General features: G+C 32.9%; 1 protein-coding gene across 1 annotated transcript; it reads left to right on the forward strand.

Moving 5' to 3' along the window:
- The first annotated feature begins 6,251 nt into the window (after positions 1 to 6,251).
- Positions 6,252 to 11,477, forward strand: LOC118645573. Its single transcript, XM_036286930.1, has one exon. It carries the CDS (start codon positions 6,277 to 6,279, stop codon positions 9,964 to 9,966), a length of 3,690 nt encoding a protein of 1,229 aa, XP_036142823.1. The 5' UTR covers positions 6,252 to 6,276; the 3' UTR covers positions 9,967 to 11,477.
- The last annotated feature ends 580 nt before the right edge of the window (positions 11,478 to 12,057 follow it).

The following is a 12,057-nucleotide window of genomic DNA, read 5'->3' on the forward strand; positions in this document are numbered from 1 at the left end:
TTGCGTGGACGTCATTTTGCTCTGAAAATCAAATCGCCCCTCCCTAAAAACATTTTTACATTCCATTCCAATAGTATAGTTTTGTTAATTAGTATTTAAAAAAATTGATTTTTCTCACCGGTACCTATTCTAGACATTTACCAAAAGACAAATCACGTATTTTTATAATAAAAATACGTCATTTGCCTTTTGGTAAATGTCTAGAATAGATACCGGTGCGAAAAATCAATTTTTTTCAATTTTTAATAAAAAAACGTGATTTGCCTTTTTATTAACAAATATTCAATTAATAAATAATTTTGTCTATCTTTTTAATTTGAATGAATAAATGTAATATTTATTTCAATGATATACGGATAATAAAAATTGTTTGAGCTTATAATTGTAAAAAACTTATTTTCCTTTTTTATACATTTTAATGTTATAAAAATTTTTATAACATTGAAATAAATTATTTTACTAGTATAAAATTATCAAAAATAATATTGTTATCAAATGTCAGTAAATAGATATTATTGTTAGATATAGTAATTAAGCGTTTTGGAAGACATGATTTTAGCGTAACTTAAATAACACATGCGAATCTATTTCACATTATTTTTTAAATAAAATTAAATGTCAAATAAAAAAATATATAATCATAAACAATTATATAATAAAAACAATAGAATAAATAATAAATATGATTTCCCTTTTCGCTATTTTATAAACAATTGGCAAAGCTTGACTTTTCTACGCGCATACACTCTTTTTAAATGTAAGTATGTATATGAATGTCGCTGCTCTACGAACGCATTGTAAAGATTTTACGTCAATACGACATACGTAACATTTCATAACTCTGAGCGTTATAAAATATAATGGTCTCTACTAAGCTTTAATAAATCCATTACTTTTACGTCTGGCCTTACTTTTCAAATTTCTTTTCTTATTTTAACTCTCTTTCCACACATCTTTATCCAATCATCGCGATCCTAAGTTTCTTATTCGATTTCTACCGATTCTCTTGAGATTTTTCTTACAAGTAGTTTAGAATGATAATCATACAATGCCAATAAAAGCCAAATTTAGGTGATAACTTATGCTGTAACTTATTGTTATTTATATAAATTAGTAATAATTTCTAATGTAATGCATAATAAGTGTTTCGATATATAGATGATAATTAATTGCAATTCTTCCCAACTTGTGGAAAATTCTTGTCAAACACGTGAAATGATCAAAGAGATCTTAAATCTTAATTTAAGAGCCACACACTAGTATTTTTAGAATAAAATTATAATTACAAATACTTCCTGACACAAAAAATAAACCGTTAACTTCATCCTATCATTATTTGAGGAAAAATTACATTATTTCATACCTTTAAGGTCCAAGAATATTTTATCGAGCACTCTGTAAATTTCAAGCACTAAGATTAATTATATTTTTCTCTCCTCACCATTCACTCTTTTCTTTTATCCATTCTTTTTTTACTTTAATTTTCAATAGTGTTATTTCCTCTCTTTTTTTTAAATAACTAAAAATAAAATATAACACAAAGTATTACACTTATCTCAGAATACTTATTCTATACAAAAAGTGAAAATTTTGTGTAACTTATCTGATTATACAACGCAGTGTTATACTAATCTTTAAATTAGGCACAACCGTATTTCTTTCCACGATGTAATCCACGACGTAATATGAAAATTATGCATAAAACTAAAAACTAACTTACCTCTAATCTTGATCACGTCAACAGATCATTAACCTGAACTGTCACATCATAGACATGAAACTGGCCGCGCATTACCTCGACACGCGGACAGCGCAAACGCGACCGCCAATCATGACACGTAACTTTTCACGTCCGTATCACTCGTTCATAAATAAATATATAAAATCGTAAGTCATCTATCGCGCGAAAAGCAAAAGTACAAATCTCCACCATCTGTCCCGGGCGACGACGACGACAATAAAGACGTTTCTTAAAAATATTTTTACTCTTGATGCGAAACTTTAAACGATATCTTCGCTTGTAAGTCACGTAGCAAAAAAATAAAAACATTTTTGTGATATAAATCGGATGCATGCTCCTTTAAGCATCTTCATCATCTAATTCAACCGTTATTGAGAATCCGATAACTACGAAATCTCGCAAACGGCGTCTCGCATAATAGAGGCACGGCAGTACATTTGGCGCGAGGCACTATCGTGCCTCTTGATTTCGGTCAAAATAAACGCGAAACGCGCCTATTATTAATGTTAATTAAACCTACTTTACAGTTAATAAGGCGCAAGATCTTATACATTATTCGTGTCAATGCACTTTATTTTTCTTATAGTCTTGCAACACGAATATATAAATCTTTTTCAATAAAATATATTCAAATACATTAACCTTTGCAATTAGCTGCTGAACGGTTAAAACTAAATGTAAATAATATTTTATATAAATAATAATTTCTATTTACAACTTGTTTTTAATTATTGAAAGATTTTGATATATCCCTATTACTATTATTATTATTAACCAAAAAGCCATACTGGTGAACTTAAAGACCTTATTACAAAGCAGATCATACTTAAGCGCGCCGATTTCACGCTCATCGCACATTCATTGTTCTATGTCAGCATGGACGGGTTAAGATTTACATTGTATTTCCTTTATAATTGTTTATTGATTCATATTATCACATACCTAATGTCTTAATGTTTATAATGTTATATCCCAGATATTTATAAAATATTTTGTTTAAAAATGTTTTATTTAAGATTTGTATTTAAATAATGTTATTAAATTTTAACTTTAAATAAAAGAAACTTACAATAAATTAGTAAAAGAACAATGTTTTGGTTAATAAGTAATTAATTACATCGAGATATAAACCATAACTCAAAAAAATAGAATTTAGAAAAAAATTAATGTAATTAACATTTAAAAGAAATTTTCTAATTAAAATTGAAAATAAAATATTATTATTTGATTTAGAAATTAATTTTAAATTTATGAACGTATAAATTAGAAACATTTATAGATAAAATTACAAAGTAAAAAAATAATAACACGTTTTAAATATTTTAATAGTGCAAAATACACCACATACGTAATAAAATTTAAAACTAAAATAGTTAATTAAAATTATTATGTAAGATGTAAAAATTAAGAAAAAACTGAGAAATTGAACTAATAAACATTCATTAATTCTATATAATACGCGTAAAAAAACAACTAAAATATTAACTATTAAACAAATTATTCTTAGATAATTAGATTTATAATTAAATTAAAGTAGGCTAAAAACCGCTGATAATACTTAGCTTAAAAAAAGTCGATCTTTTAAATTCCTGTTAGCTATTAGCACCGCCGAGTCGCTATTGACTGACTTACATTTGAGCTTTTCTTTAAATTTATTCCTTGTGATAAAGCGCCTCGAATTTTTATGTGCTCTGATGAGCACCTTACAATGACAGATATGCGCCGATAAGTAATTTTATGCTTTTTTAGGCAAGATTGCCTCTACAAGAACTTTCGGTTGGAAAATACTTTTAAGATTGTTTAATAACACCACGAATCCGTGGAAGAATAGCGTTAAAAAAACGACAAGATGTCAAAGGATAGTTTTTTGTTATTTATAGCAACAAAAATTGCACTCGATAGCACCAAATTCAATTAGATTCAGGTTGTTGTGCTGAATAAAAAACGCATATTTTTTTTACATATTTATAAGAAGGAAAAATATTTATGATAAATATTTTGTACATTATGTCCGAGTTTGCCAGGTATAAAAAAAATTATGATAAATATTTATGAAAATATTTAAAATAAATATTTATACTATACTATTAAAGAATATAAAAAAATATTTCAAGTTTATATACCACAAATATTTTTTAGTACATTTTAAAAATATATATTGTTGATAATAATTTTTGTATCATTTCTCTAAATAATTTATGAAAAATAATTATATAATCTTTAAAGAATATTTTTTTTAAATACATTTGTAAAATATTTATGAATATTTATGATAAATATTCTGTGCTATCTGGGATGTGACTATGCCCACACTTAATGTTCTTATATCACTACTTAAAAAATACTTAAATTGTTCTGTAATCATTTAGTACGTTTCCCTAAAGCCTCGTCTACAATAGACGCAAGGACTGTGTCGCACGTCGTATAAGAATGTCGCAGTCGCAAGAGCCTTTGTCGCACAGAGTTGAGCCAACTTTAACTTTTTTGTGACTGCGACATCTGCGACATTCTCATACGACGTGCGACGCAGTCCTTGCGTCTATTGTAGACGAGGCTTTCGACTGCGACTTGACCCTGCCAACTTGACCTGACCGATGTTTGCTTTTCAACTATCGCTCGAACTGGATGTGCGTCCTTTATATGTTTCTGTCCATTTTCTCGAATTTTCTCGTAATTTCTTGTAACATCGCCCTTAAACAATGCCACGGAGTTCGAGACAGACAAAGGATCGCCCATCAAAAACGGTCATCCTGTCATATGTTAGACACTGCGTCATCCTTACACATGTTCGTGCATGCATGAACAAGCTACTGTGAGCATCGTCCACGTATTTTAGGAATGCACTTAGACAGAATTAAGATATATTGTTATTAAGCATAAAACTACTTATCATCTACGGAATGCACTTACAGAGGATTAGAGATATACTCCTAATGTATATTTTCCATTATTCTGTTTTTAAGAAATACTTTACATTGTTCTCCTCTGAGTGTATGGAATTTCCCTTTTTTTCTAGTAAACATAATACGTCATTCTACCCATATAAATAGGGCACCCTTCGACGACAGAGTCAGTTCTCTCAGTTAACAGTTCACAGTACGTAGTACTCAGAATCACGTAGTTATAAGTAATAATTGTAAAAATTTGTGAAATAAAGTTTTTTTTTTATAAGAAGAAAAACGACGATTCTTACAATTGGTGGCAGCGGTGCGGGATAATTAGCAAATAGTGAAAAGTGCTTTTACTTCGAGGACAATATACTAGTTGCACTAGTTACCTCCGAGGAGGACCCGAAGATTATCCTGCTGTATCGAACTCAACGGGGACAGACTGACGTGGACAGAGTACAGAGGGGTAAGAGAAATAATTGCCTCTGAAACGGAATCAAGCGAGGGTAGCAATATTCTAGAGTCAAGAATTTTCGTTACCGCTCCAATGTCGCGCGCACAGAGTCCTAACCGCGAGCAAACGCTCACTTTCAACATATTAACCGACAAAATGCTCGAAATGACAGACGCAATAAGAGAACTCAAAAATCAAATAACGGAAATTAAAATAAACGGACATGCGAATCAAATTCCATTGCAAACAACAAGAGAAGAGATTGTTGAACCTGAAAACATTATAAAAAATTACAATAAAGTTATGCAACTAATTCCGGAATTTGATGGAAATAATGTGGAAACCTTTATAAACCACATACAAACAGCAGTAAAACGATTAGCAGTCGATCAACATGAGCTGCTTCTCTGTAGCATTGTGGCACAGAAACTCACGGGAAGAGCAAAAAACTCAATTAGAACAGACACTACGCCAAACTTTCCACAGTTTTACGAAAAACTGAGATATCTTTACGGCAAAGCACAGAATATCTCCGCTTTAGAGGTGCAAAGAGACACCTGCATCCAACGTCAAAGCGAGTCCATCGATGAATTCATAAATAGATTTCTTCGCATACATGATGAAATCATTCACGCAGTAAATTCACAGGGCACTGGCATCGCAACTATTTGTGTACAGGAACAGCTATACCAGCAGAAAGCTGTGGAAGTGTTTCGCCGCAACGTAAAACCTGAGATTGGTGATCATTTGTATTGTTTTGAGTTCAGCCTGCTCAACGAGGCATTCTCCAAAGCGAGAGCCTTCGAGGGAGAGCTCCGACTAAGAAAAATGCGAATGCAACGCTATGAATCTTCAAAAAGATTCTCTCAAGAAAAAACACGGTTTCAACCCAAGGAATGCAGCTATTGTAAGAAGCGTGGACATGAAGAAAAGGAGTGCAGAACGAAGGCATTCCACCTGCAAAAGGGACAGCAAAATTTTCGCGAGCGCCAACATCCCAATCAACCACCGGACCGAGCATCGCATCATTTGTATGCAGCCAATCAGGACCTAAACAACAGCAACGACGAGAAGTCTACCAAGGACCCGGCGGCACGTACGTCAGAGCACCCAGAATTAAATTGAAGATTCCAGGTTTCAAAGATACTATTTTCTTAGTAGATACAGGTTCAGACATATCTTTAATACATGAAATGTTTATTGAAAATCATAACTTACTAAAGTTAGACGCAATAATTGTATCTGGAGTCACTACGCACTCCATAAAAACTAAATACGCAGTAGTAGTAGAGGTATTTGAAAAAAAACATACATTTCATGTATTAGATGATCATTCGCCAGTACAGCATCAAGGAATACTAGGTATTGATTTTCTCACAGCAAACAATTTTATATTTTCAAACGAGCGACTAATTCTAAGCGGAAAAGAATTTAAAAGGTGCGATAAACCGCATCCCGATAACGTGAAAAGAAAACAAGACGTGTTAGTAATATTCAAAGATGACACTGGAGCGATCACGAGAATGAATGACTCTAACAAACCTATATTGCCGTCACACTTACATTCTGAGATAAAAGGCATTGAAAGTTTTTACGAGACATCAATCTATCCCATTTCAGAAAAGATATTAGATAACACGCGTTTAGAACTATTGAAGGAAAATACCCGTCTTTCACATATTCAAGAACATTCCAGCGAGATCTGGGATATCATAACGGAATTCCATGATATTTTTACCTTACCAGGAGACCCTCTTCCTCTTACTAAATTAATTGAACACGAAATTAAAACCTCGGACGAAATTCCTGTTAACACAAAACAATATCGTTATCCTCCAATACACCAAGAGGAAATTAAGAAACAGATTAAAGACATGCTTGCAAAGGGAATTATACAGGAATCAGATTCACCTTATAATTCACCCCTTTGGATTGTACCTAAAAAGCAGGATGCTTCTGGTAAACCCAAATGGAGATTAGTAATAGATTTTAGAAAACTTAATGAAAAGACCATTCAAGACGCTTATCCGCTTCCAAATATAGACGAAATATTAGATCAGTTAGGTAATGCGCGATATTTTTCTGCTTTTGATCTGGCATCGGGTTTCCATCAAATCGGCATGCATCCCAAAGACATTCAGAAAACAGCCTTTTCTACTCCAAACGGACATTATGAATACACTCGAATGCCCTTCGGTTTAAAAAATGCACCTCCTACCTTTCAAAGAATGATGAATCGGGGCTTAAAGGGATTAATTGGTAATAATTGCTTAGTTTATATAGACGACATAATAGTTTATGGAAAAACAATCGAAGAGCATAACAAAAATTTAAGAATATTATTTGAAAGACTTAGACAGGTCGGGCTAAAATTACAACCCGATAAGTGCGAATACCTCAAACCGGAACTTGAATATTTAGGGCACGTTATTTCGGAACAAGGCATACAACCTAACCCTAATCGAATCGAGAAGGTAAAAACTTACCCAGTACCAAGAAATCCGAAAGAAATCAAACAATTCCTTGGGCTAGTCGGTTACTACCGTAAATTTATCAAAGACTTTTCCAAGATAGCGAAACCGTTAACACGATTACTCCAAAAATCCTCAACCTTTCAATGGACTAACGAACAACAACATTCTTTTGAATCTCTCAAATCCAAGTTAATAACGCAACCTGTATTATCTTATCCTGACTGGAACAGACCGTTTGTTTTGACCACTGACGCATCTAATGAGGCCATCGGGGCAATACTCTCACAAGGAACAATAGGCAAAGACAAGCCATTGGCTTTTGCCTCTAGAACGCTTAATAAAGCAGAGACTCGATATAGCACTACGGAAAAAGAATTACTCGCAATTGTATGGGCGACAAAACATTTTAGACAATATTTATACGGAAAAAAATTTACAATCGTAACGGACCATAAACCTTTAGTCTGGCTAATGAACGTGAAAGATCCTAACTCCAGATTAATGAGATGGAGACTTAAATTAGAAGAATTCGATTACGAAATTGTTTATAAACCGGGAAAAACTAATACTAACGCCGACGGACTGTCACGAATTCCAGTAAATGCAATCGACTCCTATCTTTCCGATGAAGATATCGAACACATATTATCAGACATAATAAAAGAGAAACGCGAAATTAAGATTGCTTTTAACAAAGATCCAGTTCCGGGATGGTTAAATATTGATCCGAAATCTGTCTCCTTGGAAAATCTCTTAACTTTAATATCACCAATCATTGAGGATACAAATGCTGATCCTGACAAATGGACGTTATATTTCATAGGACCTATTAATACCAAGACACGAAACACTATAGACGCTTTAATTAACACGTACAACTTGCAGTCTAAAACTAAGACGATAATAGAAGAACGACCGTCTCAATGGTTTGAAGATAAGTTTCCACTACCAACTCCAACGAACGAATACTTACCTGAAAACGATTACGAAATACAAAAGGGACCATCATCTTCTCCCTCAATTCCATCCTCATCCAAACCAAAAGTGAATAAACAAATAATAGTAAGAAATCAAGTCGGTAGGCAAACCAATAAAACAATATTATTTATCGAAACCCCTCCTGAAATTACTAGAGAAAACGAAGTTTATGTATCTCCTCACGCAACTCACAGACAATTAAGTATTCAACTACATGACTTTTTAACTGAGAACGATCATCATCTAAATATAATACACGATCAGAAGGAAGTTAGTAAATTGATTTCAGTTATCGACGAATATTATCTTGGAGACAAATTATACATTTACGTTTCTCAGTATCTTCCAGAAATTAAAAATAAAAATGAAATTATATCGGATGCACATTCCGGCATATTAGGCGGTCATTATTCAACAGAAAAGACGCTTCAAAAGATTAGACAAAAATACAATTGGCCAAACATAACTGTTGACGTCAAAGAATTCATTGACAAGTGTGAATTATGTCAACTCAACAAGCCAGGTACTCAAAAACCTTACATCTATTCTTCTCCTGATATCCCACAAACTCCAAATGACAAAATATCCATCGATATCATGGGACCGTTTGAAATAACAAACAGAGGAAACCGGTATATCCTTGTTACCCAAGACTACCTGACACGATATATTCTCGTAGAACCTCTAGTAGATAAATCTACGGCCGCGATTATTAGAGCCTTGTGGTACTCCTGGCTCAGATATTTCGGAAAACCTAAAGAACTACTTTCCGATAACGCTTTAGAATTTACTTCTAACGAATTTAAGACACTTTGTGATAAATTGCATGTAAAACACGTACTAACTTCAGTTTATCACCCGCAATCGAACGGAAAAAATGAGAGATCACACTTAATACTAACCGAATATATTAGACATTACATTAACGAACAAGAGCAATGGGATATGATACTACCCCAAGCAATGCTCACATACAATTGCACAGTTAATAAAAATACAGGCTATACGCCTTACGAGTTACAATTCGGTAGGGAACCAAATCACATCTTCAGTGAAGAAGATGAAAGGGTAACCCTTCAAAAACAAATTGAAGACTCACGTCTTCAACACGAAAATAAATTGGAAGAAGCGCGTAGGAGCATACGCGACTATCAAAATTCCAATATTCCTATCAAAAATTACGTACCAATTGAAAGCAATGAGTTGATTCTTGTAAAGAATTTCAATGCCAAGTCATTCGAGCCACAATGGAAAGGTCCTTTTCCTGTTGTTCGACATGACAAATTCATAACATATCATATTAGAGAAAACGGAGAAATTAAACAATATCACAGAAGTGATATTAAACCTTTCGTTTCAGGCAATAGGAATGGATCTGATACGAATCATTCCGATACTTCTTCTCCTGATTCCCCAGGGTCATCTTACTGACAATGTAGAGAGAGAGAAGTTCAAGATCGCTCAGCTAGATGATAGTGAAGTAATTTACCTTGAAACTTTAGATAAAGTAAAATTATACCACGAACAATGGAAGATTGTAGTAGGATATGATTTATCGGATTTAGAGAAAAACTTTGCTATACTTAAAAAAGCGTATACTGATTTACTTAACCATTATTGTGTTAGTGAAAGGAAATGGATATGTTCCTCCCAAAAACGAATAACTAAGCGATTAGATCAACTAAGCGAAATAGAAAACGAAGTAGAGAACGTTCAATATTTAGCCGGATTTCAAAAGTTAAATAGAACCAAGCGCGGATTATTTAATTTTATAGGTGAAGTCAGCAAAACATTATTTGGAACTTTAGATGATACCGACGCGACCTATTATAATAACGAGCTAGATAAATTGTATGCGAATCAGAAAAATGTACAACTAAGTACATGCAAATTCAAAACACTTTATGGATCCAACTCCATACAAATCGGGATTGGATTGGTATAGCTCCAAAAGAAGAGCTGGTGCATGTACTTTGTTCCGATAAAATACCTCGTAGAGCACGAGTCTTTCGAAATTTTATACTTCATTTAGAACCAGATTGTACAGTAATTTCCAATACAGCTACTTTAAAACCTGACAATATAGTTGTAGACGAAATCGAAATACACAAGACTATTCATTTAATAGACCAAAAATCAATTAATGAGACACTTTTTCAATATCAATTAACAGATATACCTATGGACTTAATAAAAGAAACTCATATTGAACCGGAACGATTGCAAACTTTAGGCAAAACTTTAGAAGAATTAGATAACATAGCGGAACGAATATCAACACATCAAAGAACCATTACATGGAAAGAAAAATTTATGTATTATCTTCAATTGGCAGGATATATAGCCCTTGGCTCCGTCCTGTTTGTATTTCTTTATAAAATCGGATTATTTTCAAGCATTATTTATCTATTGAAACAGCTGTGTGGAAATTGCTATAATCAGTGCAGCTTTGGAAATCGCGCACCTACGCAACATGTACATTACACGCCTCATGCTCTACATGTTAATAATGAACTAGAACCAGCAATTAGACGATTAGTCCGAACCAAAATTTGAATAAACCTCAAATTTCTTTATAAGGAGGGAGGTGTGAGCATCGTCCACGTATTTTAGGAATGCACTTAGACAGAATTAAGATATATTGTTATTAAGCATAAAACTACTTATCATCTACGGAATGCACTTACAGAGGATTAGAGATATACTCCTAATGTATATTTTCCATTATTCTGTTTTTAAGAAATACTTTACATTGTTCTCCTCTGAGTGTATGGAATTTCCCTTTTTTTCTAGTAAACATAATACGTCATTCTACCCATATAAATAGGGCACCCTTCGACGACAGAGTCAGTTCTCTCAGTTAACAGTTCACAGTACGTAGTACTCAGAATCACGTAGTTATAAGTAATAATTGTAAAAATTTGTGAAATAAAGTTTTTTTTTTATAAGAAGAAAAACGACGATTCTTACACTACGTACAATTCTCGAGCATCATGACATTCGATCGCATTATGACGTGTTCGTAATTTATTATTATATTTTGTTATATTTGTTTGCATAACTATATACGCAATATTCATTCAAGCTGCGTTTCGATATTTACTGTCAGTATTGACAGTCTACAATATGTGACGTAAACTATCGATTTCCAGTACTGGCAGTGAATATCGGAACGCAGCCTCAGTCGGTTTCTTTGACATATAATATTCATCAGTCAACGGGGATCATACAAGAATGTTATTCCTTTTCCCCTTGAACTCATTGTTAGATAAAATACTTTCCCCTAACAGTAATAATAACAAAAATCATGTATAAACTTGTGCATTTCTATGTTCGTTTTTCCTTTTCTTTTTGTTCACGCTCTGCTCATTCTTACGTACATACAAATATATCTTTATAATGTGAGCATTGTCCACGTATATAGTCTAGAAATGCACTTATAAATGATTAGATACACTTCTTATTTTTGTACACCTTATCCACACATTTTAGTCTAGGAATGTACTTAAAAGGGATTAAGAT

Source organism: Monomorium pharaonis, chromosome 5 (assembly GCF_013373865.1).
Source record: "Monomorium pharaonis isolate MP-MQ-018 chromosome 5, ASM1337386v2, whole genome shotgun sequence".
NCBI lineage: Eukaryota > Metazoa > Arthropoda > Insecta > Hymenoptera > Formicidae > Monomorium > Monomorium pharaonis.

Excerpts from the sequence above, each read along its gene's own strand:
- LOC118645573 (XM_036286930.1), top strand. The coding sequence starts at position 6,277 with ATGTTTATTGAAAATCATAACTTACTAAAGTTAGACGCAATAATTGTA.